Source organism: Oncorhynchus kisutch, linkage group LG6, assembly GCF_002021735.2.
Source record: "Oncorhynchus kisutch isolate 150728-3 linkage group LG6, Okis_V2, whole genome shotgun sequence".
Lineage (NCBI taxonomy): Eukaryota > Metazoa > Chordata > Actinopteri > Salmoniformes > Salmonidae > Oncorhynchus > Oncorhynchus kisutch.
Genome location: NC_034179.2, coordinates 6,018,816 through 6,045,796, shown reverse-complemented (window position 1 = coordinate 6,045,796; position 26,981 = coordinate 6,018,816). Strand labels below are relative to the sequence as shown.

At 44.4% G+C, this 26,981-nt stretch overlaps 1 protein-coding gene across 1 annotated transcript in view; it reads right to left on the bottom strand.

Moving 5' to 3' along the window:
- The window catches only part of dcc (DCC netrin 1 receptor), a 699,685-nt gene that overhangs the window by 149,422 nt on the left and 523,282 nt on the right, over positions 1 to 26,981 (bottom strand). The window contains exons 16-20 of the mRNA XM_031825895.1: positions 21,487 to 21,582; positions 16,764 to 17,002; positions 7,739 to 7,877; positions 5,028 to 5,135; positions 1,426 to 1,620 (exon numbers count right to left, since the gene is read on the bottom strand). Coding sequence (XP_031681755.1) covers positions 1,426 to 1,620; positions 5,028 to 5,135; positions 7,739 to 7,877; positions 16,764 to 17,002; positions 21,487 to 21,582 — 777 coding nt within the window. The remainder of the gene's footprint in view (positions 1 to 1,425; positions 1,621 to 5,027; positions 5,136 to 7,738; positions 7,878 to 16,763; positions 17,003 to 21,486; positions 21,583 to 26,981) is intronic.

The following is a 26,981-nucleotide window of genomic DNA, read 5'->3' as shown; positions in this document are numbered from 1 at the left end:
CTATACTCTAACCACTAGGTTACTTGCCGCCTCTACACTCTAACCACTAGGTTACCTGCCACCTCTACACTCTAACCACGAGGCTACCTGCCGCACCTACACTCTAACCACTAGGCTACCCTGCCGCCTCTATACTCTAACCACTAGGCTACCCTGCTGCCCCTACACTCTAACCACTAGTATACCTCTACACTCTAACCACTAGGCTACCTGCCGCCTCTACACCCTAACCACTAGGCTACCCTGCCGCCTCTACACTCTAACCACTAGGCTACCTGCCGCCTCTACACTCTAACCACTAGGCTACCTGCCGCCTCTACACTCTAACCACTAGGCTACCTGCCACCTCTACACTCTAACCACTAGGCTACCCTGCTGCGCCATTAAGTGTCTCAGAGTGCTGAACTAGGATCAGGTCCCCTTTGTCCATTCATAGTAATCTAAAACTGTTCCTAGATCAGCGCTCCTACTCTGAGCCTCTGTTAACCCAGAGGATCCATTGAGAGACCTCTCCATTCAGCAGCAGATGTTTTGGCTGCTGTATTTAGCCAGAGACCAGAGATGATAACCTAGTGATAACCTAGTGATAACCTAGTGATAACCTAGTGATAGCCTAGTGATAACCTAGTGATAACCCAGTGATAACCTAGTGATAACCTGGTGATAGCCTGGTGATAACCTTGTGATAACCTGGTGATAACCTAGTGATGGCCTAGTGATAGCCTAGTGATAACCTGGTGATAGCCTAGTGATAACCTAGTGATAACCTGGTGATAACCTGGCGATAGCCTAGTGATAGCCTAGTGATAGCCTAGTGGTAGTCTAGTGATAACCTGGTGATAGCCTAGTGATAGCCTAGTGATAGTCTAGTGATAACCTGGTGATAGCCTAGTGATAGCCTAGTGATAGCCTGGTGATAACCTAGTGATAGCCTAGTGATAACCCAGTGATAACCTAGCGATAACCTAGTGATAACCTAGTGATAACCTGGTGATAGCCTTGTGATAACCTAGTGATAACCCAGTGATAACCCAGTGATAACCTTGTGATAACCTTTTGATAACCTAGTGATAGCCTAGTGATAACCTAGTGGTGGCCTAGTGATAGCCTTGTGATAACCTAGTGATAACCTGGTGATAACCTAGTGATAGCCTAGTGATAACCTTGTGATGGCCTAGTGATAGCCTAGTGATAACCTAGTGATAACCGGGTGATAACCTGGTGATAACCTAGTGATAACCTGGTGATAACCTAGTGATAACCTAGCCCGAGAGGATCCTAATAAGAGGGGAGAGGTGAGGAAGGTCGATGGGGTGTTCTGGGTGTACATGCACTAAAGGGGGGAAGGGGGGAGAAAGAAGCTATGTGTAAATGTTCAGGGTGAGAAAAGGTGGGCTGAGTGTAAGCTAGCTAGTTATCCCGTACCTTTGTTAGTCCTGAAGTGGATGGGGTCTGACAGGGGACCCACTCCCTTGGCATTCTTAGCCTGGATCCTGAAGTAGTAGACGGTGTCCAGGTTCAGGTCCATCACCTGGTGGGTCAGACGGTCTCCACTGATACTCTCCATTACCCAGTCATCTATAGGCATGTTCTTATCCAGGGTGTAGTACAGGATATAGCCTGGTAGAGAAACAACACACAGAGGAAGACTGATTAACCCTAACCCTAACCCAGTCATCTATAGGCATGTTCTTATCCAGGGTGTCGTACAGGATATAGCCTGGTAGAGAAACAACACACAGAGGAAGACTGATTAACCCTAACCATAACCCAGTCATCTATAGGCATCTCAAGACAGCACAAACATATCTATTACCAGGCTAGAGTCTTATACAGTGTGTTGAACCGGATGTAGCCTGACAAATCACAAAGACAACACAACATACACACTCTGAGGAATCACGTAGTCTACAGACCTCTACAATCATAACAGGGACACAATCAACAGCAGTATCTTAACAATTAGCTAATTAGCGATTCACTAGAGACATAAACAACTGATGCTAGAGAAAGGATGGTAGGAACAAGTAGAACATGATACATGAACATGCAGAAGGTGATGAACAGGGCAGTCAACAACGCATTTAAAAAACTGTGTCCTGTACGACTCTGTCCAATGTTTACAGACACTGTGTTTCAGAGGACAGATAGACTCTGTCCAATGATTACAGACACTGTGTTTCAGAGGACAGATAGACTCTGGAGATTTACAACATGGATGCGAGGTGGGGAGGAGGAGAGGAGGACGAGGAGGACGAGGAAGAGGAGGATGAAGGTAGGATGGAGGAGGGGAGGAAGGAGGAGGAAGAAAAAGCCAGGTGCTTTCCACCTGGCTACCCCAACCCCGGTCAACAGCCCTGCACCTCCCACAGCAACCTGCCCAAACTTCCCCCATTTCTCCTTCACCCAAATCCAGATAGCTGATGTTCTAAAAGAGTTGCAAAATCTGGACCCCTACAAATAAGCTGGTCTAGACAATCTGGACCCCTACAAATAAGCTGGTCTAGACAATCTGGACCCCTACAAATAAGCTGGTCTAGACAATCTGGACCCCTACAAATCAGCTGGTCTAGACAATCTGGACCCCTACAAATAAGCTGGTCTAGACAATCTGGACCCCTACAAATAAGCTGGTCTAGACAATCTGGACCCCTACAAATAAGCTGGTCTAGACAATCTGGACCCCTACAAATCAGCTGGTCTAGACAATCTGGACCCCTACAAATCAGCTGGTCTAGACAATCTGGACCCTTTCTTTCTAAAAGTATCCACTGCAATTGTTGCAACCCCTATTACTAACCTGTTCAACCTCTCTTTCATATTGTCTGAGATCCCCAAAGATTGGAAAGCCACCGCGGTCATCCCCATCTTTCATGGGGGAGACACTCTAGACCCAAACCTAAATCTATCCTACCCTGCCTTGCTAAGGTCTTCGAAAGCCAAGTTAACAAACAGATCACCGACCATTTCGAATCCCACCGTACCTTCTCCACTATGCAATCTGGTATCCGAGCTGGTCATGGGTGCACCTCAGCCACGCTCAAGGTCCTAAACGGCATCATAACCGACATCGATAAAAGACAATACTGTGCAGTCATATTCATCAACCTGGCCAAGGCTTTCGACTCTGTCAATCACCACATCCTCATCGGCAGACTCAACAGCCTTGGTTTCTCAAATGACTGCCTCGCCTGGTTCACCAACCAGTGTGTCAAATCGGGGGGACTGTTGGGGGTGCCCCCAGTCTCTATGGGGGTGCCACAGGGTTCAATTCTCGGGCTGACTCTTTTCTATGTATACATCAATGATGTCGCTCTTACTGCTGGTGAGTCTCTGATCCACCTCTACGCAGATGACACCATCGTGTATACTTCTGGCCCTTCTTTGGACACTGTGTTAACAACCCTCCAGACGAGCTTCAATGCCATACAACACTCCTTCCGTGGCCTCGAACAGCTCTTCAACCGATCGCTGCCTGCACCTGCCCTGACTTAGAATATGTGGACAATTACAAATACCAAAGTGTCTGGTTTGACTGTAAACTCTCCTTCCAGACTCACATTAAGCATCTCCAATTCAAAATTAAATCTAGAATTGGCTTCTTATTTTGCAACAAAGCATCCTTCACTCATGCTGCCAAACATACCCTCATAAAACGGACTATCCTACCGATCCTTGACTTCGGCGATGTCATTTACAAAATAGCCTCAAACACTCTTCTCAGCAAATCAGATGCAGTCTATCACAGTGCCATCCATTTTGTCACCAAAGCCCCACACACCACTGCGACCTGTATGCTCTCGTTGGCTGGCCCTCGCTTCATATTCGTCACCAAACTCACTGGCTCCAGGTCATCTATAAGTCTTCGCTAGGTAAAGCCCTTCCTTATCTCAGCTCACTGGTCACCATAGCAGCACCCACCCATAGCACGCGCTCCAGCAGGTATATCTCACTGGTCACCCCCAAAGCCTATTCCTCTTTTGGCCGCCTTTCCTTCCAGTTCTCTGCTGCCAATGACTGGAACGACTGAAGCTGGAGGCTCATATCTCCCTTACTAACTTTAAACATCAGCACCAGATTTTTTCTATTGTGTTATTGACTGTACGTTTGTTTATTCCATGTGTAACTCTGTGTTGTGACGAGGAGGAGGGGAGGATGGAGGAGGAAGAGGAGGAAGAGGAGGAAGAGGAGGGGAGGATGTGGGAGGAGGGGAGGATGGAGGAGGAGGAGGAGGAAGGGATGACAGAGGAGGAAGGGAGGAAGGAGGAGGAAGAGGAGGAGGAGGGGAGGAAGAGGAGGAATGGAGGATGGAGGAGGAGGAAGGGAGGATGAAGGAGAAGGGGAGGAGGAGAAGGAGGAGGAGGATGGAGGAGGGGAGGAAGAGGAGAGAAGAGGAGAGTAGGGGGAGGATAGGAGAGAGGAGGAGTGAAGGGGAGAGGAGGGGAAGAAAGGAAGGAGGAAAGGAGGGAAGGAGGAAGGTGTAATAGGATAGAGGAGGATTGAAGGGGAGAGGAGAGGAGGGGAAGGAGGAAAGGAGGAAAGGAGGGAAGGAGGAGGAAGGTGTAATAGGTAGAGGGAGGAGGGGGAGACAGGCTGGACCACACAGAGTTGGTCCCACATCTCTTTGTGTTGTCTTCCCAACTCCTTGTCACTCATTATCATGCCAAAACAGATCTGGGACCCAGGCTACATTACAGCCAGGGAAGAGGGGGTTAGGGGTGTTGTTAGGTGCGTTGTTAGGGGTGTGGTTAGTGCCTTGGTGAGGGGCGTGGTTAAGGGTGTGGTTAGGGGAGTGGTTAGGGGTGTTGTTAAGGCATAGTTGGGGGGTGTGGTTAGGGGGTGTGGCTAGGGAGTGGTTAGGGGCGTGTTTAATGAGCATGGTTAGGGGTTTGGTTAGGGACGTGGTCATGGGCATGTTTAATGGGCGTGATTCGGGGCGTGGTTAGGGGCGTGGTTAGGGGCGTTGTTAGGAGCACACTCAGGCTAACGAAATAACAGTCTAAGCCGGGGACGGCAGTTCTTCTTACCCATGACTCGTCCGTTAGCCTCCATGGGGGGTTGCCAGCTGATCAGGATGGCTCTGGGTCTTCCCTCCCTGCTGATCACCGTCAGGTCCTTAGGGGCGGAGCTGGGAGCTGTCAACCAATCAGGTAAAGAGAGAGAAAGGAAATGACAAGTTTCAGCCAATCAGGAGTGGCGAGGAACAGGAAGTCGAGATCAGGGGGTCAGGTTTATGTGCTAATTCTGTCATCACACCACCACACACTTGTTGTTCATTTGAGTTTGTATTAATTGTGTAATGACAGTAAACTGCCGTTAAGCCTGAGGCCCAACAGAGGTGGTCTGTCCAAAGAGACTGGCTCTGGAATATCATCTGCCAACAGGCTCACAAGTTAGTTGTTTCTGGAGGTGTTTTTGGGAAATCAAGGCTACCGAACATGTATGCTGGTTTCCATTAACAGCATAAACAGAGAGTCCACTTACACCTAGCGCGTTCTCTCCTGTGGCTAGAAACACAAATGTTGACCGAATGTGAAGCTAAATCATAAACACACAGCCTACACATGATCTGAGACCAGCTCTCGATCTCTCCTGAAAACAATGCTGGAGCTGCATGAAATGAAATGAAAACATCAACGTCTTCGTTTATAAGACCACAGGAATTCACATCCCCATAGAACAGTTGAGCTGTTTTTTGTAATTGAAAGGTTTGTTTAAAGATCAAACCAAAAAACATAAGTTCCTGTGTTCCCTATGTTCCCTGTGTTCCCTGTGTTCCCTGTGTTCCCTGTGTTTCCTGTTTCCTGTGTTCCCTGTGTTTCCTGTGTGTTTCCTGTGTTTCCTGTGTGTTTCCTGTGTTTCCTCTGTGTTTCCTGTGTGTTTCCTGTGTGTTTCCTGTGTGTTTCCTGTGTTTCCTGTGTGTTCCCTGTGTTTCCTGTGTTTCCCTGTGTGTTTCCTGAGTTTCCTGTGTTTCCTGTGTTTCCTGTGTGTTTCCTGTGTTTCCTGTGTGTTTCCTGAGTTTCCTGTGTTTCCTGTGTTTCCTGTGTTTCCTGTGTTCCCTGTGTTTCCTGTGTTCCCTGTGTTTCCTGTGTTTCCTGTGTTTCCTGTGTTTCCTGTGTTCCCTGTGTTCCCTGTGTTTCCTGTGTTCCCTGTGTTCCCTGTGTTTCCTGTGTTCCCTGTGTTTCCTGTGTTCCCTGTGTTCCCTGTGTTTCCTGTGTTCCCTGTGTTTCCTGTGTTCCCTGTGTTCCCTGTGTTTCCTGTGTTCCCTGTGTTCCCTGTGTTCCCTGTGTTTCCTGTGTTTCCTGTGTTCCCTGTGTTCCCTGTGTTTCCTGTGTTTCCATTTCCAACACGTTTCATATCTTTTTGCTTGTTATTTATGTGTTTCTGAAAAGCAATCAATAACAAAACACACGTTTCAAGAACAGTTTAACAGTACAGCACCATATTCCCTACATACTGTACTGCCCTCTTCCCTTTTAGTGCACAATGGGTTGTGGTCTAAAGTAGTGCACTATATAGGGAATAGGGTTCTATAGGGCTCTGGGCTAAAGTAGTGCACTACATAGGGAATAGGGTTCCATTTGGGACACAGACCCAAACAATGTTAAAAGCTATCACTAGCCAACATAGTCCAAACAAGTATCAGGACTCCTATGATGTTCTCAGTAATTGTGATAGATTACCTGAGGGAGACTAGGGGGTCAGCGGTTTATCAGAGAACATTCCTTCTAACAGAGCCTGCATGGCGACAAAGCTGATTAAAACCTGCTAGTGATCTGAACTAGGTCAGGTCATTTAAAACACGCTGTCCTTTAATGACCAAACAGAGGCTCTACAACTGCGTTTACACAGGTAGCCCAACGCTGATATTTTGTCCAATTAGTGAGAATTAGTGTGAAACAAAATCTAAATGGGTCTGTGTTAACGTAGCCTGTGACTGAGCAAAGTCCTCACGTCGTTAATCCTATAACTATAACCTATAGAACCTATTTGACACAATGGATCTGGATCTGTAGAACAAAATGTGCTGTCTGTCTCCACAAGCCGGTGCAATTATTTTGTGCAGAAAAAAATGTTCAGTTATATAAGAAAAAACGATGTGAGTGTGAATCCTGGTTCCCTCCTGGTTTTGTGTGTTATTAGTTTATGTGGACTGTGTTTGTCTGTTGTTGTGACCTAGATGAAGATCAGATCAAATTTGATGACCAATTGATGCAGAAATCCAGGTATTTCTAAAAGGTTCACATACTGTTGTTCTTCCATTTTCTTCATCTTCCATGTATACAAACAGTGGACACTATTTCCGTGCTTTTAGGGCCCATATTACAATTCTTCAGAAAATGGGCGTGGATTCACAACGTTTTCAGATTTGAATAAAATGTCTGAAAATATGCAGTCCGACGAGAGCTGATACAAATTCATTGCTTTAACTAATTATGACAAATGTTAAGAAATGTTTAGCAATGTTGAGCAAGGTAATAAAGTAATGACTTATCAAATAATTTACGCTAAACTTTAGTGAGAGAGAGAGAGAGAGAGAGAAAGACAACAAGAGAGTGAGAGAGAGAGAGAGAGAGAGAGAGAGACAACGAGAGAGAGAGTGAAAGACAACGAGAGAGAGAGAGAGAGAGAGAGAGAGAGAATGACAACGAGAGAGAGAAAGACAACGAGAGAAAGACAACAAGAGAGAGAGAGATGGGGGGGGGGGTCGAGGTTGAGAAAAGACAGAGCTCCTCACCTGCTTCGTACGTAGTAGCGTGAGCTGTCATACTCCACGTGCTGGACTTACGGCCCTTGGTGACCATGACAGCAAACTCATACATGGTGTTGGGTTTGAGGCCAGTGACGGTGTGGCTGAGGGCTGTAGTGTCTGCAGACTAGAGACAGAAAGAACATAACATCAAAACTATTCTGCCAGACAGAGGACCCCATCGGTGTATAACGGTCTCATTGTCCTTTGGGCTTTGTACTTTTTAACTATTAAAAGATTTTGCCCCCAAAAAATATATCAAATCAAATGACGAGATCAGTAGGGAGAGCACAGCACGAATCCCGAGATAACAAGGTAAAAATCTGTCGTTCTGCCCCCTGAACAAGGCAGTTAACCCACCTCCGTAGGCCGTCAATGAAAATAAGAATTTGTTCTTAACTGACTTGCCTAGTTAAAAAAGGGAGACTGTCTAGGAACATTAGAGCTCAAAAACTGTTTTTTTAATGAGCAATAACCCCACAGCAGGTCCTCATTGAGCCGGTAGTTTAAATCAACCAGTTCTGCCTGCTGGGTGAACACAATAATCGCCATCATCACACAGTGTAAAATACTGACAATCTGAAATGGTCCAAACACACAGACAGTATAGTGAAGAAGGAGCACCTCATCAACCTCAGGAAAGGTTAAAGAAATGTGTCTTGGTCCCTAAGACCCTCACAAAATTTTACAGATGCACCATTGAGAGCATCCTGTATCATACCGCCTGGTACGGCAATTGTACCGTCCGCAACCATAGGACTCTCCAGAGGGTGGTGCGGTCTGCCCAACACATCACTGGGGGCAAACTACCTGCCCCCCAGGACACCTATAGCACCCGATGTCACAGGAAGGCCAAAAAGATCATCAAGGACCTCAGCCACCCGAGTCACAACCTGTTCATTTCATAAGTACAGTGGCATTCAGAAAGTATTCAGACCTTTTGACTTTTTACACATTTTGATACGTTACAGCCTTATTCTAAAATGGATAAAATAGTATTTTTCCCCTCATCAATCTACACACAATACCCTATAATGACAGCACAGTACCCCATAATGACATCACAATACCCCATAATGACAGCACAATACCCCATAATGACATCACAATACCCCATAACGACATCACAATACCCCATAATGACATCACAATACCCCATAACGACATCACAATACCCCATAATGACATCACAATACCCCATAATGACATCACAATACCCCATAACGACATCACAATACCCCATAACGACATCACAATACCCCATAATGACATCACAATACCCCATAATGACATCACAATACCCCATAATGACATCACAATACCCCATAATGACATCACAATACCCCATAATGACATCACAATACCCCATAATGACAAGTGAAAATAGTTTTTTTTTGAAATTTTTGCAAATGTATTTAAAAATTAAAAACAGAAAAAATACCTAATTTGAGATCAATTGATCATCTCCAGGTTTTCATCAAGGCTCTCTCTGTACTTTGCTCCGTTCTTTTTCCCTCCATCCTGACTAGTCTCCCAGTCCCTGCCACTGAAAAACATCCCCACAAGATGATGCTGCCAACACCATGCTTCACCGTAGGGATGGTGCCAGGTTTCCTCCAGATGTGACTCTTGGCATTCAGGCCAAAGAGTTCAATCTTGGTTTCATCAGATCAGAGAATTTTGTTTCTCATTGTCTGAGAGTGGCCAGACAGGTGCCTTTTGGCAAACTCCAAGCAGGCTGTCATGTGCCTTTTACTGAGGAGTGGCTTCTATCTGGCCACTCTGAACTTACAATGGCTAGCCCCAAGTCGTTATATATAAAAAAAATATATTTGCCTCATGACTCCTGCATACTTCGTTGACTACAAACTTTCTTCACCCAACCATGGGACCGACTATGTTTGTCCCCACACTCGGGACTCAGACTCTCTATTGGTTACACTGACTTTTGGCCTCCCATCCTATTCTAACCACCTCTCGCCAGTTTGTATTCATGTTACCTGATGAACTTGCCGTACAACATGATCTTGTTGCCATCTGATGCACATTCAGATGTCATATATCAGCACTGCAGAGCTCTCCTTGTCCTCTGCCGTGCCTTGATTGTATTGCTGCTGATGATATCTGGAAATGTGCATGTATACCCTGGCCCATCTACTGTTGATGATATCTGGAAAGGTGCATGTACACCCTGGCCCATCTACTGTTGCTAGCCCCAATTCTGACTTGTGCTCTGATATCTGCTTCACTGATTTCTGCTCTCGTAAAAGCCTGTGTTTTCTGCACATTAACACTAGAAGCTTATTACCTAAAATGGATAATTGAAAGTGTGGGATCACAGCTCCAATCCAGATGTGTTGGTCATTACTGAGACGTGGTTCAAAAAGAGGGTTTTGGATACCGATGTTAACCTTTCTGGTTATAACCTTTTTCGGCAAGACAGATCTTCCAAAGGTGGGGGAGTGGCAATCTTTACCAAGGATCACCTTCAGTGCTCGGTTGTCTCCACCAAGTCTGTCCCCAAACAATTTGATTTGCTGGTTTTAAAAGCATTCAACTTTCAAATAGCTCTTTGTTCACTGTTACTAGGTGCTATCATCCTCCATCAGCACCGGCCTGTACCCTACTTGCCCTAAGCTCTCTCCTGGCCCCTTACACTAAGTCTGAATTCGTCCTAGGTGACCTAAACTGGGACATGCTTAAACCACCTGACCAAGTCCTAAAGCAATGGGACTCCCTAAATATTTCTCTGATTTTTACCAATCCCACAAGGTATGACTCCAAACACCCATAAAAGGCTACTCTCGTTGATGTTATCCTCACAAATAATCCTGATTGGTATCAGTCTGGTGTTTTCTGTAATGACCTTAGTGATCACTGTTTTACAGCCTGTGTTCGTAATGGATGTTCAGTGAAAAGATCTGTCCTGATTTGTCATAGAGGCTAAAAATCTTTAATGAACATGAACTGGCCTGTGTAAAATGGTTTAGAACCTGGTTTAGAATCAGCTTGATCCCTTCTGTCGAAGACACTTGAACCTCATTTTTTGATATTTTCAGTGGTATTGTTAACAAACACTTCCCCATAAAAAAAGAGAATTAAAAACAGGTTCAGCAACTGGTTCGTGATCTTGCAGAGTTACTCCACCTCAAGAATTGCATTTGGCGAAATGCTCAGCACACATGTACTCAGGCTGACTGGCTCTCGTTCAGGCAAATGAGAATTAAGTGTACTCAGGCTATCCGGAAGGCCAAAGTTAGTTACATTAAGGAGCAGTTCTCTCTCTGTGGGTCTAACCCCAAGAAGTTCTGGAAAACGGTTAAAGACCTGGAGAATAAACCCTCCTCCTCACAGCTGTCCATGTCCCTTAATGTTGATGATGTGGTTGTTACTGACAAGAAGCACATGGCTGAGCTCTTTAATCACCACTTCATTAAGTCAGGATTCCTATTTGACTCAGCCATGCCTCCTTGCACGTCCAACATTTCCTCATCTCCCACCCCTTCTAATGCGACTATCCCTGATGCTCCTCCCTCTATTTCCCCTGCCCCGCTATAAAGTTTCTCCCTGCAGGCAGTCACTGAGTCTGAGGTGCTAAAGGAGCTCCTTAAACTTGACCCCAACAAAAACATATCGGGTCAGAAGGTTTAGACCATTTCTTCTTTAAGGTTGCTGCCCCTATCATCACCAAGCCCATCTGTCACGTTCAGACCTTAGTTCCTTTGTTATGTCTTTGTTTTAGTATGGTCAGGGCGTGAGTGGGGTGGGTTGTCTATGTTAGTTTGTCTATGATTTGGGATTCTGTGTTCGGCCTGGTATGGTTCTCAATCAGAGGCAGCTGTCAATAGTTGTCCCTGATTGAGAATCATACTTAGGTAGCCTGTTTTCACTTTTGAGTTGTGGGTGTTAATTTTCCGTGTCAGTGTTTGTTTCCACACGGAACTGTTTCGGTTTTGTTTTGTCACGTTGTTGTTTATTGTTTTGTTCAGTGTTCTTATAAAAAACCAAGATGAACACTTACCACGCTGCGTATTGGTCCGATCCTTGCTACTCTTCCTCAGAAGAGGAAGAGGAAAGGCGTCACACTATCTCTAACCTTTTTAACCTGTCTCTCCTTTCTGGGGAGGTTCCCATTGCTTGGAAGGCAGCCACGGTTCATCCTTTATTTAAAGAGGGAGATCAAGTTGATCCTAACTGTTATAGGTCTATTTCTATTTTGCCCTGTTTATCTAAAGTGTTGGAAAAACGATTTGATAATCAACTGACTGGCTTTCTTGATGTCTATAGTGTTCTCTCTGGTATGTAATCTGGTTTCCGCTCAGGTTATGGATGTGTCACTGCAACCTTGAAGGTCCTCAATGATGTCACCATTTCCCTTGATTCTAATCAATGTTGTGCTGCTATTGGCCAAAGCTTTTGATACGGTAGACCATTCCATTCTTGTGGGCCGGCTAAGGAGTATTTGTGTCTCTGAGGGGTCTTTGGCCTGGTTTGCTAACTACCTCTCTCAAAGAGTGCAACATCTGCTGTCTCAGCCACTGCCTGTCACCAAGGGAGTACCCCAAGGCTCAATCCTAGGTCCCATGCTCTTCTCAATTTATATCAACAACAGGAGCTCAGAGAGTAGTAAGCTCGCTCATCCATTTACATGCAGATGATTCCCCAAAATCAAAGCTGCAGGCTAAAGTTAAATCTAGATTTGGTTTCAAATCAAATCAAATGTATTTGTCACATACACATGGTTAGCGGACGATAATGTGAGGTTAGCGAAATGCTTGTGCTTCTAGTTCCGACAATGCAGTAATAACCAACGAGTAATCTAACTAACAATTTCAAAACTACTGTCTTATACACAGTGTAAGGGGATAAAGAATATGTACATAAAGATATCTGAATGAGTGATGGTACAGAACGGCACAGGCAAGATGCAGGAGATGGTATAGAGTACAGTATATACATATGAGATGAGTAATGTAGGGTATGTAAACAAAGGGGCATAGTTTAAAGTGGCTAGTGATACATGTATTACATAAAGATGCAGTAGATGATATAGAGTACAGTATATACATATGAGACCCAGTCTGGGTCCATGTGTAGGCGATGCTGACATATGAGATGAGTAATGTAAACATAAAGTATATAAACATAAAGTGGCATAGTTAAAGTGGCTAGTGATACATGTATTACATAAGGATGCAGTAGATGGTATAGAGTACAGTATATACATGTACATATGAGATGAATCATGTAGGGTATGTAAACATTATATTAAGTAGTATTGTTTAAAGTGGCTAGTGATATATTTTACATCCATTTCCATCCATTTCCATTATTAAAGTGGCTGGAGTTGAGTCAGTATGTTCGCAGCAGCCACTCAATGTTAGTGGTGGCTGTTTAACAGTCTGATGGCCTTGAGATAGAAGCTGTTTTTCAGTCTCTCGGTCCCAGCTTTGATGCACCTGTACTGACCTTGCCTGCTGGATGATAGCAGGGTGAACAGGCAGTGGCTCGGGTGGTTGTTGTCCTTGATGATCTTTATGGCCTTCCTGTGACATCAGGTGGTGTAGGTGTCCTGGAGGGCAGGTAGTTTGCCCCCGGTGATGCGTTGTGCAGACCTCACTACCCTCTGGAGAGCCTTACGGTTGTGGGCGGAGCAGTTGCCATACCAGGCGGTGATACAGCCCGACAGGATGCTCTCGATTGTGCATCTGTAGAAGTTTGTGAGTGCTTTTGGTGACAAGCCGAATTTCTTCAGGTTTCCTCCATCGTAATCGCTCCTCTTTCACCCCAGCTGCCAAACTAACCCTGATTCAGATAACCATCCTACCCAAGCTAGATTACAGAGACACAATTTATAGATTGGCAGGTAAGGGTGCTCTCGAGCGGCTAGATGTTCTTTACCATTTGGCCATCAGATTTGCCACCAATGCTCCTTATAGGACACTCTATACTCCTCTGTAAACTGGTCATCTCTGTAAACCCGTCACAAGACCCACTGGTTGATGCTTCTCTCTCTCTCTCTCTCTCTCTCTCTCTCTCTCTCTCTCTCTCTCTCTCTCTGCAGAGCTACTGTCATCTCTACTCTCCCCCACCCGGCAGTAGCTGCTGTCATCTCTACTCTCACTACCTGGCAGTAGCTACTGTCATCTCTACTCTCACTACTGTCATCTCTACTCTCACTACCTGACAGTAGCTACTATCATCTCTACTCTCCCTACTGTCATCTCTACCCTCCCTACTGTCATCTCTACGCTCACTACCTCGCAGTAGCTACTGTCATCTCTACTCTGACCATCCTACCCATGCTAGACTAAGGAGACGTAATTTATAGATTGGCAGGTAAGGGTGCTCTCGAGTGGCTAGATGTTCTTTACCATTCGGCCATCAGTTTTACCACCAATGCTCCTGATAGAACACATCACTGCACTCTATACTCCTCTGTAAACTGGTCATCTCTGCCTCCACATACAACACCTGTTCTGCCAATCACATTTTGTTAAAGGTCCCCAAAACACACACATCCCTGGGTCGCTCGTCTTTTCAGTTTGCTGCAGCTAGTTTTTTTTTATCTCAATCTCTTCATTGAAAGACTCCATCATAGACACGCTTACTGACAGTTGTGGCTGCTTCGTGTGATGTGTTGTTCTATGGGGCGGCAGCATAGCCTAGTGGTTAGAGCGTTGGACTAGTAACCGGAAGGTTGCGAGTTCAATCCCCTGAGCTGACAAGGTACAAATCTGTCGTTCTGCCCCTGAACAGGGCAGTTAACCCACTGTTCCCAGGCCGTCATTGAAAATAAGAATGTGTTCTTAACTGACTTGCCTGGTTAAATAAAGGTAAAATAAAAAAATAAAACATCTACCTTCTTTACCTTTGTACTGTTGACTGTGATAATGTTTGCACCATGTTGTGCTTGCTACCATGTTGGGCTGCTACCATGTTTTGTGCTTGCTACCATGTTGGGCTGCTACCATGTTGTGCTGCTACCATGTTGGGCTGCTACCATGTTGTGCTGCTACCATCTTGTTGTCATGTTGTCCTGCTACCATGTTTTGTGCTGCTACCATGTTTTGTTCTGCTACCATGTTTTGCTCTGCTACCATGTTGTGCTGCTACCATGTTGTGCTGCTACCATGTTGTGCTGCTACCATGTTGTGCTACTACCATGTTGTGCTTCTACCATCTTGTTGTTATGTTTTGTTGCTACCATGTTTTGCTCTGCTACCATGTTGTGCTGCTACCATGTTGTGCTGCTACCATGTTGTGCTGCTACCATGTTGTGCTGCTACCATGTTGTGCTACTACCATGTTGTGCTTCTACCATCTTGTTGTTATGTTTTGTTGCTACCATGCCGTGTTGTCATGTGTTGCTGCCTTGCTATGTTGTCGTCTTAGGTCTCCCTTTATTTAGTGTTGTCTCTCTTGTTGTGAAATGTGTTTTGTCCTATATTTATATTGGGTTTTTTAAATTGTTTTTTATATACCAGGCCCACGTCACGCCGGAGGCCTTTTTCCTTTTGGTGGGCCGTCAGTGTAAATAAGAATTTGTTCTTAACTGACTTGCCTAGTTAAATAAAGGTAAAATAAATAAATAAAACAGATCCCATCCTGTCAGATTAGAACTACAGATCCCATCCTGTCAGAATAGAACTACAGATCCCATCCTGTCAGAGTAGAACTACAGATCCCATCCTGTCAGAATAGAACTACAGATCCCATCCTGTCAGAATAGAACTACAGATCCCATCCTGTCAGAATAGAACTACAGATCCCATCCTGTCAGAATAGAACTACAGATCCCATCCTGTCAGAATAGAACTACAGATCCCATCCTGTCAGAATAGAACTACAGGTTCCATCCTGTCAGAATAGAACTACAGATCCCATCCTGTCAGAGTAGAACTACAGATCCCATCCTGTCAGAGTAGAACTACAGATCCCATCCTGTCAGAGTAGAACTACAGATCCCATCCTGTCAGAGTAGAACTACAGATCCCATAAAGGTTCAATAAAATAAATAAACACATAAAGGCCTGATTGGTGGAGTGGTTGTCCTTCTGGAAGGTTCTCCCATCTCCACAGAGGAACTCTGGAGCTCTGTCAGAGTGACCATCGGGTTCTTGGTCACCTCCCTGACCAAGGCCCTCCTCCCCGGATTGCTCAGTTTAGCCGGGCGGCCAGCTCTAGGAAGAGTCTTGGTGGTTCAGAACTTCTTCCATTTAAGAATCATGGAGGCCACTGTGTTCTTGGGGAGCTTCAATGCTGCAGACATTTTTTTGGTACCCTTCCCCAGATATGTGCCTCGACACAATCCTGTCTCGCAGCTCTACGGACAATTCCTTCGACCTCATGGCTTGGTTTTTGCTCTGACATGCACTGTCAACTGTGGGACCTTATATAGACAGGTGTCCAATCAATAGAATTGACCACAGGTGGACTCCAATGAAGTTGTATAAACATCTCAAGGAGGATAAATGGAAACAGGATGCACCTGAACTCAATTTCGGGTCTCATAGCAAAGGGTCTGAATAGTTATGTATTTGCATAACTATTAATTTGCTAACTTTTCTAAAAAACATGTTTTGGCTTTGTCATTATTGTGTATAGATTGATGAGAAATTATTTTTTTTAAATGTGGAAAAAGTCAAGGGGTCTGAATACTGTATAGATAGTAGTGTATTTCTTAATTCCATTATTTTCCTTTTAGATGTGTGCGTATTGTTAGATATTACTACACTGCTGGAGCTAGGAACACAAGCATTTCGCTACACCCACAATAACATCTGCTAAACATGTGTACGTGACCAATAAACATTGGATTTAATAAAGACAAACAATATTTCTAAAAACAGGTTTCCAAAAATAGAATAATGCAACAAAAATATAACCCTACCAATTTAAATTTCTTGCAACAGAATTTCAACATAAATGAAAAATAACTGAAGTAGCAAACCAGCCGTGAGCCAAGAGACACACACAAGCCCACAGACAAACACACAACCCATGACCTTACCTTGAACTTCCCGCTAGTAGAGTAGCTGGTCTTCCACTTGACGGAGTAGTAGCGAACCTCAGTGGTCTTCTGGTTCTTGGTCATGGAGTTGTCTGCCCAGCTGACCCTGACAGAGTCTGGGGTCAGGGCCACGGCCTGGACACCTACTGGGGGGATCATGGGGGTGGACGTATCTGGCATGGGAGTAGGATATTTATCAAACAGATGGAACAGATCGTCGTCTGACGGATCAATGGAGTCTGGATGTGGAGTAGTTAGGACATGCAACGTTCCATGCAACAAACAGCCATGGAGCAGCGAATGAAGAGTGAGTGAAGGGTGAGTGATGGGTTAGTGAAGGGTTAGTGAAGGGTTAGTGAAGGGTTAGTGAAGGGATAGTGAAGGGATAGTGAAGTGTTAGTGAAGGGATAGTGAAGGGTGAGTGAAGGGATAGTGAAGGGTTAGTGAAGGGTTAGTGAAGGGTTAGTGAAGGGTTAGTGAAGGGATAGTGAAGGGATAGTGAAGTGTTAGTGAAGGGATAGTGAAGGGTGAGTGAAGGGATAGTGAAGGGTGAGTGAAGGGTTAGTGAAGGGTTAGTGAAGGGTTAGTGAAGGGATAGTGAAGGGTTAGTGAAGGGTGAGTGAAGGGTTAGTGAAGGGTTAGTGAAGGGTGAGTGAAGGGTTAGTGAAGGGTTTGTGAAGGGTGAGTGAAGGGATAGTGAAGAGATAGTGAAGGGTTAGTGAAGGGTGAGTGAAGGGATAGTGAAGAGATAGTGAGGGTTAGTGAAGGGATAGTGAAGGGTGAGTGAAGGGATAGTGAAGGGATAGTGAAGGGTGAGTGAAGGGATAGTGAAGGGTGAGTGAAGGGATAGTGAAGGGATAGTGAAGGGTGGGTGAAGGGATAGTGAAGGGTGAGTGAAGGGATAGTGAAGGGTGGGTGAAGGGATAGTGAAGGGATAGTGAAGGGATAGTGAAGAGATAGTGAAGGGTTAGTGAAGGGTGAGTGAAGGGATAGTGAAGGATTAGTGAAGGGATAGTGAAGGGATAGTGAAGGGATAGTGAAGGATCAGTGAAGGGATAGTGAAGGGTGAGTGAAGGGATAGTGAAGGGTGAGTGAAGGGATAGTGAAGGGATAGTGAAGGGATAGTGAAGGGTGAGTGAAGGGATAGTGAAGGGATAGTGAAGGGATAGTGAAGGATCAGTGAAGGAATAGTGAAGGGATAGTGAAGGGATAGTGAAGGATTAGTGAAGGGATAGTGAAGGATTAGTGAAGGGATAGTGAAGGGTTAGTGAAGGATTAGTGAAGGGATAGTGAAGGATCAGTGAAGGGATAGTGAAGGGAAAGTGAAGATAAACCATGCAACCAAGAAAAGTGAGGGAGTGAGGAGTGGAAAGACAAGAGAAAGATGGACGTGACAAACACAGAAAGAGAAGACAATCAGAAAGGAGACAGACTACAGCAGAGCTACATTACCGCTAATAAGGGTGCTACTAGCACCAACGACCAGTGAACTAGCCTAAAATAACTGCACAGTGTTTCCAGATTTCTAAGAAATATGACCTATAATTACTTACAATATTTGTGAAATAGTGATCCTTAGAATTGAGTATGTTAAAAAGCAGCTTCTTCTGTAAGTGGAGTGTAAGCCTATCCCAACAACAGAATGGTGTGGGCGTATACCAGTCATAAAAAAGATTCATGCAAGTAGACTGCTGATTGGCCAACTTATCCTCCTCTAGACCGCTGATTGGCCAGCTCATCCTCCTCAGGGAGATGACATCATGTTCTATGAGGAAATAGCAAGCTTTTTCTGAAACGGTTTGTTTGAAATACAATTAGTATTATTTGTTTTTTTTTCTTCTCTCCAATTGGTCACAGGTGTGAGTATAGAACAAGTCAACAACATAATTTGCATATGAGTTAACTGAATATTATATTTTAAAAGTGAGATTATCACTGCACAGTTATTTTAACTAGTTAACTAGCGTTAACTACCAGTGACACCTACAGTCACACATAAGATCCGAGAAAACAGATAGTTACACCGTCTACTGGCTGAGCAGCTATTAGAAGACAGTAACTACGGAGCTGTAGCAAATGAAACACAGTAAATGTTAGAAACCTAAAGACAACAGGTATTATACCAGGTACAACAGGTATTATACCAGGTACAACAGGTATTATACCAGGTACAACAGGTATTATACCAGGTACAACAGGTATTATACCAGGTACAACAGGTATTATACCAGGTACAACAGGTATTATACCAGGTACAACAGGTATTATACCAGGTACAACAGGTATTATACCGGTACAACAGGTATTATACCAGGTACAACAGGTATTATACCAGGTACAACAGGTATTATTCCTTAACACATTAAGTAAAGTTATTAATGTCTACCGAGGAAAGACAGGTAGATGTAAAAAAACACAAAAAAAAAAACACATTAAGCATCAAAGTTAAAACCTCATTCTGACACCTGAATTCATGTCTGCATCGTGTTGTCAACAACAAATACGTTTTTCCCACCAATCAAGGAGAGATGAACCAGGCTCTGGGGTAATGGGACTGATACCTGACTGCATCATTGGTTAAAGTCAGAGCCCAGTATTAGAATACTGATGAACAAATCAAAGACTAAACAAGAGGCCTCAATCATACATCTGGTGGGTGCCAGCAGTATGGTGTGAAAAAAACAATGCTCTCTCTATTTATTTCTCTGTCTCTCTCCCTCTCTCCCTCTCTCTCTCTCTCTCTCTCTCTCTCTCTCTCTCTCTCTCTCTCTCTCTCTCTCTCTCTCTCTCTCTCTCTCTCTCTCTCTCTCTCTCTCTCTCTCTCTCTCTCTCTCTCTCTCTCTCTCTCTCTCTCTCTCTCCCCACCTTACCCTTTTGCTGCGGTGTTTATTGGTGAGCCTTTAATGCAGATCGTAAAGATGTGAGACAGAATTAAATGCAGACAGGCGCTGGGCTGGCTTTCCATCAAGTTATATTTCTAAGAAAGATTGGTGTCTACGGGATTAGAATGCAATAGTAGTGAATTGAATTCTCTCAGGTATCAGTCAGTGTGTTGGCTACTTTATCGTGTGTGTGTGTGTTTGGTGTGTATTTGGTGTGTGTTTGAGGAGAGCATCTTTCTCTCAGGCATCAATCAGTATGGGAATACTTCTACTCCCTGTGACCTTGTAGGGACAGTCAAGTAGCATACTAGGGTAGTCTGTTGGGATCTGTAGTACTATTCTGACAGGATGGGATCTGTAATTCTACTCTGACAGGATGGGATCTGTAATTCTATTCTGACAGGATGGGATCAGTAGTCCTATTCTTATAGGATGGGATCTGTAGTTCTACTCTGACAGGATGGGATATGTAGTTCTATTCTGACAGGATGGAATCTGTAGTTCTACTCTGACAGGATGGGATATGTAGTTCTATTCTGACAGGATGGAATCTGTAGTTCTACTCTGACAGGATGGGATCTGTAGTTCTATTCTGACAGGATGGTATCTGTAGTTCTACTCTGATAGGATGGAATCTGTAGTTCTACTCTGACAGGATGGGATATGTAGTTCTATTCTGACAGGATGGGATCTGTAGTTCTACTCTGATAGGATGGGATATGTAGTTCTATTCTGACAGGATGGAATCTGTAGTTCTATTCTGACAGGATGGGATCTGTAGTTCTACTCTGATAGGAAGGAATCTGTAGTTCTACTCTGACAGGATGGGATCTGTAGTTCTATTCTGACAGGATGGGATCTGTAGTTCTACTCTGATAGGATGGGATATGTAGTTCTACTCTGATAGGATGGGATATGTAGTTCTACTCTGATAGGAAGGAATCTATAGTTCTACTCTGACAGGATGGGATCTGTAGTTCTATTCTGACAGGATGGGATCTGTAGTTCTACTCTGATAGGATGGGATCTGTAGTTCTACTCTGATAGGATGGGATATGTAGTTCTACTCTGATAGGATGGGATATGTAGTTCTATTCAGGCAGGATGAGATATGTAGTTCTTTTCAGGCACTAAGGCAAACATACATTGTCCTCAGAACACTGTATTTTCTTTCATAGAATGTCATGACTATAAACATGATAATGGATGAATGAAAGCAGTTTGAATTGTGGTCCATCACCATAGAATCATAATAACCAGTGTGGTTTGACGTGGATGTGAAGGAATAACCCAATGCGTAATAAAGCGGCCCGTGTCTTGATGTGGCATTATAAGCAGTATTTTGATGTATGTGAATAAACCCCTAACTGTGTAAAGGATCTGTGTGAACATCAAGAGGGTGTTGGGAGTTGAGTCGTGGGTTCCAGGCAGCGAGATGCTCTGGTTTCATCTGGAGCAGCTCAAAGCTGTGATCAACCAGTCCTCTCACAGGGAATAGTTTGTGTGTGTTGTGTGTGTACAACCACTTCCACAGATATAGCTACTGGCCTGTCTTCTTGCCATCAGTCTCTGAATTATTTTACGTGAGGCTTCAGAGGATTCAAAAGATGTTCAGAACAGACGAGCCAGGTAGTCATGGAGAGGGTAGCTTGTTCTGTGATCCTGCTAGTTTAGTGATGTCTAATACTCACTGAGAGTCACTGAGAGTCATTTAAACTTAATGTGTTTTCATGGGAAAGTTAGCTAGCTTAGCACATTATGATTTCATGGGTTAGCTAGCTAGCTGGCTTAGCACCATATGATTTCATGGGTTAGCGCGCTAGCGTAGAACCATTACATACCTGTTATAGACCTGGTCACAGCACTCTCATACAGGGGGACACCCTCTCCTGCATTGTTGAACGCCTTTAGGGAGATTACATAGTGGGAACTGGGCTCTGTGGGAGACCAGGAACACTGTTAATTACAATCAATCAATGCAGTTAAAGACCATTAGTCCTTTCCCGCAGTCAAATGACCTAGTGGCCTCATGGTTAGAATGTTACTCATATTTAATACACATTTTTTAAAAACACCATTGAAAATCTGGTGTTTCTATGTCAAATGGTTTTGTTACATTTCAGTCTACTGTGATGTATATAAAGTGTAATATTGGGACACACCCTCAAACTGTAATACTTTTTTTTTAAAGCCCATAACCATGTGTGTGAGATGTACAGTGCATTGGTCGGGGTCTATACACAGTTCATTGGTCGGGGTCTACACACAGTGCATTGGTCGGGGTCTACACACAGTGCATTGGTCGGGGTCTACACACAGTGCATTGGTCGGGGTCTACACACAGTTCATTGGTTGGGGTCTACACACAGTGCATTGGTCGGGGTCTACACACAGTGCATTGGTCGGGGTCTACACACAGTGCATTGGTCGGGGTCTACACACAGTGCATTGGTCGGGGTCTATACACAGTGCATTGGTCGGGGTCTATACACAGTGCATTGGTCGGGGTCTACACACAGTGCATTGGTCGGGGTCTACACACAGTGCATTGGTCGGGGTCTACACACAGTGCATTGGTCAGGGTCTATACACAGTGCATTGGTCGGGGTCTACACACAGTGCATTGGTCGGGGTCTATACACAGTTCATTGGTCGGGGTCTACACACAGTGCATTGGTCGAGGTCTATACACAGTGCATTGGTCGGGGTCTACACACAGTGCATTGGTCGGGGTCTACACACAGTGCATTGGTCGGGGTCTACACACAGTGCATTGGTCGAGGTCTATACACAGTGCATTGGTCGGGGTCTATACACAGTGCATTGGTCGGGGTCTACACACAGTGCATTGGTCGGGGTCTACACACAGTGCATTGGTCGGGGTCTACACACAGTGCATTGGTCAGGGTCTATACACAGTGCATTGGTCGGGGTCTACACCCCATAATGACATCACAATACCCCATAAAGACATCACAATACCCCATAATGACATCACAATACCCCATAATGACATCACAATACCCCATAATGACATCACAATACCCCATAATGACATCACAATACCCCATAATGACATCACAATAACCCATAATGACATCACAATACCCCATAATGACATCACAATAACCCATAATGACGAAGGAAAAACAGGTTTTTAGACATCTATGCAAATGAATTAAATATAAAAACTGAAATATCACATTTACATAAGTATTCAACACCTTTACTCAGTACTTTGTTGAAGCACCTTTGGCAGCGATTACAGCCTCAAGTCTTCCTTGGTATTATACTAGCTTGGCACACCTGTATTTGGGGAGATTCTCCCATTCTTCTCTGCAGATCCTATCAAGCTCTGTCAGGTTGGATGGGGAATGTCGCTGCACAGCTATTTTCAGGTCTCTCCAGAGCTGTTCGATCGAGTTTAAATCCAGGCTCTGGCTGGTCACTCAAGGACATTCAGAGACTTGTCCCTAAGCCACTTATGTTGTTGCCTTGGCTGTGCGCTTAGGGTCATTGTCCTGTTGGAAGGTGAACCTTTGTCCCAGTCTGAGGTCCTGAGCGCTCTGGAGCAGGTTTTCATCAAGGATCTGTCTATACTTTGCTCCGTTCATCTTTCTCTCAATCCTGGCAAATTTCCCAGTCCCTGCCGCTGAAAAATATCCCAATAGCATGATGCTGCCACCACCATGCTTCAACGTAGGGATGGTGCCAGGTTTCCTCCAGACCTGACGCTTGGCATTCATGCAAAAGTGTTCAATCTTGGTTTCAACAGACCAGGTCTGATGGGCTGAGAGTCCTTTAGGTGCCTTTTGACAAACTCTAAGCGGGTTGTCTTGTGCCTTTTACTGAGGAGTGGCTTCTATCTGTCCACTCTATCATAAAGGCCTGATTGGTGGAGTGCTGCAGAGATGGTTGTCCTTCTGGAATGTTCTCCCATTTCCACAGTGGAACTCTGCAGCTCTGTCATAGTGACAATGTGGTTCTTGGTCACCTCCCTGACCAAGGCCCTTCTCCCCCGATTGCTCAGTTTGGCAGGGCTTCCAGCACTAGAAAGAGTGTGTGGTTCCAAACTTCCAAAAATGTAAAGCTTCTTAGGGATAGGGTCTAGTTTCCTTGACTGACATGCCCAAAGTAAACTGCCTGTTAATCAGGCCTATAAGCCAGGATATGCATATAATTGGTAGCATTGGACAGAAAACACCTTGAAGTTTCTAAAACTGTTAGAATAATGTCTGAGACTATAACACAAGTGATATGGCAGGCAAAAATCTGAGGAAAAACCAACCGCCAATATATATATTTTTTGAGGTCCCATCCTATTTTTTGAGGCTCTTATGATGGAAACCTATTGTTCCTATGTAATTCCGTCTCCCAGATTGCAATTCCTATGGTTTACACTAGATGTCAACAGTCTTTGTTCAAGGTTTCAGGCTTTTGTTTTGGAAAACAAGCAAGAATTTGGAGTTTTAGTTAGGAGAGCACCGGAACAATATCAGTCTTTCGCGAGCGAGGGAGAGGGGGCGCGGGCTTACTAATTTTGCTTTCCTATTGAACATTCTACTTTCTGTATGAAATATTATAGTTTAATGACATTTTAGAGTACCTGAGGATTAAATAGAAACATTGTTTGACTTGTTTGGACTAAGTTTAGCAGTAGCTTTTTGGACTCCTTTGTCTGAACATTGAACGAGTGGATTACTGAAGACGTTTTGGGATATAAAGGATTTTATCTAACAAAACGACCATTCATGTTGTAGCTGGGACCCATGAGATTGCAAACAGAGGAAGATCTTCAAAAGTAAGTGATTTATTTAATCGCTATTTGTGATTTAATGAAGCCTGTGCTGGTTTAAAAATATGTTGAAGTGGGGCGCCATCCTCAGACAATCGCATGCTATGCTTTCGCCATAAAGCATATTGTAAATCGGACAGTTAGATTAAATTTAAGCTTTTAAATGTTCATAATATTATGGTTATTTATTGGAATTGCGTTCCCTCCAATTTCACCAGATGTTGTCGGCTGGTGTGCCGCTGGTGTGCCGCTGGTGTGCCGCTGGTGTGTCGCTGGTGTGCCGCTGGTGTGCCGCTGGTGTCCCGCTGGTGTGCCGCTGGTGTGCCGCTGGTGTGCCGCTGGTGTGCTGCTGGTGTCCCGCTAGCAGCTGTCCCTATGAGTGATGGAGGCCACTGTGTTATTGAGGACCTTCAATGCTGCAGAAATGTTTTGGTACCCTTCCCCAGATCTGTGCCTCGAAACAATCCTTTCTCAGAGCTCTACGGACAATTCCTTCGACCTAATGGCTTAGTCTTTGCTCTGACATGCACTGTCAATCGTGGGACCTTTATATAGACAGGTGTGTGCCTTTCCAAATCATGTCCAATTCAATTGGACTCCAATCAAGTTGTAGAAACATCACAAGGATGATCATTGGAAACAGGATGTGCTGGAGCTCAATTTGGGGTCTCAAAGTGTCTGAAGAAAAACTGTGTTAGCGTTGTGTTAGCGTTGTGTTAGCGTTGTGTTAGCGTTGTGTTAGCGTTGTGTTAGCGTTGTGTTAGCGTTGTGTTAGCGTTGTCATTGTGGAGTATTTTATTTTAGATTAAGGCTGTAACGTCACAAAATGTGAAAAATAAAGTCAAGGGGTCGGAATACTTTCCGAATGCTCTGTTTGTTTCAAAGTAGATTTGTTTAAGAAGAACCTCTGTGTGACCCTGATTTAGCAGGTCAAATGGGGACATACAGTACAGGACATAGCCTAGAGATAATAATAATAATAATAATAGAATCCCATGGATTTATTCTTTATTTACATTGATCTCTAAACAGTCCAGAATCAGACTTAGACGAGAAGTAGAGTCTAGAGATTATCACACAGTTTACTACAGCTTTTAAACACACGGGAGCTTTCAGTGAAGAGTACGGTTCTGAAAATAGCCTGCCGTGACACAAGGCCTGGAGAGAACACAGCACTTAGATGTGACGAGAAGTAGAGTCTAGAGATTATCACACGGTTTACTACAGCTTTTAAACACACGGGAGCTTTCAGTGAAGAGTACGGTTCTGAAAATAGCCTGCCGTGACACAAGGCCTGGAGAGAACACAGCACTTAGATGTGACGAGAAGTAGAGTCTAGAGATTATCACACGGTTTACTACAGCTTTTAAACACACGGGAGCTTTCAGTGAAGAGTACGGTTCTGAAAATAGCCTGCCGTGACACAAGGCCTGGAGAGAACACAGCACTTAGATGTGACGAGAAGTAGAGTCTAGAGATTATCACACGGTTTACTACAGCTTTTAAACACACGGGAGCTTTCAGTGAAGAGTACGGTTCTGAAAATAGCCTGCCGTGACACAAGGCCTGGAGAGAACACAGCACTTAGATGTGACGAGAAGTAGAGTCTAGAGATTATCACACGGTTTACTACAGCTTTTAAACACACGGGAGCTTTCAGTGAAGAGTACGGTTCTGAAAATAGCCTGCCGTGACACAAGGCCTGGAGAGAACACAGCACTTAGATGTGACGAGAAGTAGAGTCTAGAGATTATCACACGGTTTACTACAGCTTTTAAACACACGGGAGCTTTCAGTGAAGAGTACGGTTCTGAAAATAGCCTGCCGTGACACAAGGCCTGGAGAGAACACAGCACTTAGATGTGACGAGAAGTAGAGTCTAGAGATTATCACACGGTTTACTACAGCTTTTAAACACACGGGAGCTTTCAGTGAAGAGTACGGTTCTGAAAATAGCCTGCCGTGACACAAGGCCTGGAGAGAACACAGCACTTAGATGTGACGAGAAGTAGAGTCTAGAGATTATCACACGGTTTACTACAGCTTTTAAACACACGGGAGCTTTCAGTGAAGAGTACGGTTCTGAAAATAGCCTGCCGTGACACAAGGCCTGGAGAGAACACAGCACTTAGATGTGACGAGAAGTAGAGTCTAGAGATTATCACACGGTTTACTACAGCTTTTAAACACACGGGAGCTTTCAGTGAAGAGTACGGTTCTGAAAATAGCCTGCCGTGACACAAGGCCTGGAGAGAACACAGCACTTAGATGTGACGAGAAGTAGAGTCTAGAGATTATCACACGGTTTACTACAGCTTTTAAACACACGGGAGCTTTCAGTGAAGAGTACGGTTCTGAAAATAGCCTGCCGTGACACAAGGCCTGGAGAGAACACAGCACTTAGATGTGACGAGAAGTAGAGTCTAGAGATTATCACACGGTTTACTACAGCTTTTAAACACACGGGAGCTTTCAGTGAAGAGTACGGTTCTGAAAATAGCCTGCCGTGACACAAGGCCTGGAGAGAACACAGCACTTAGA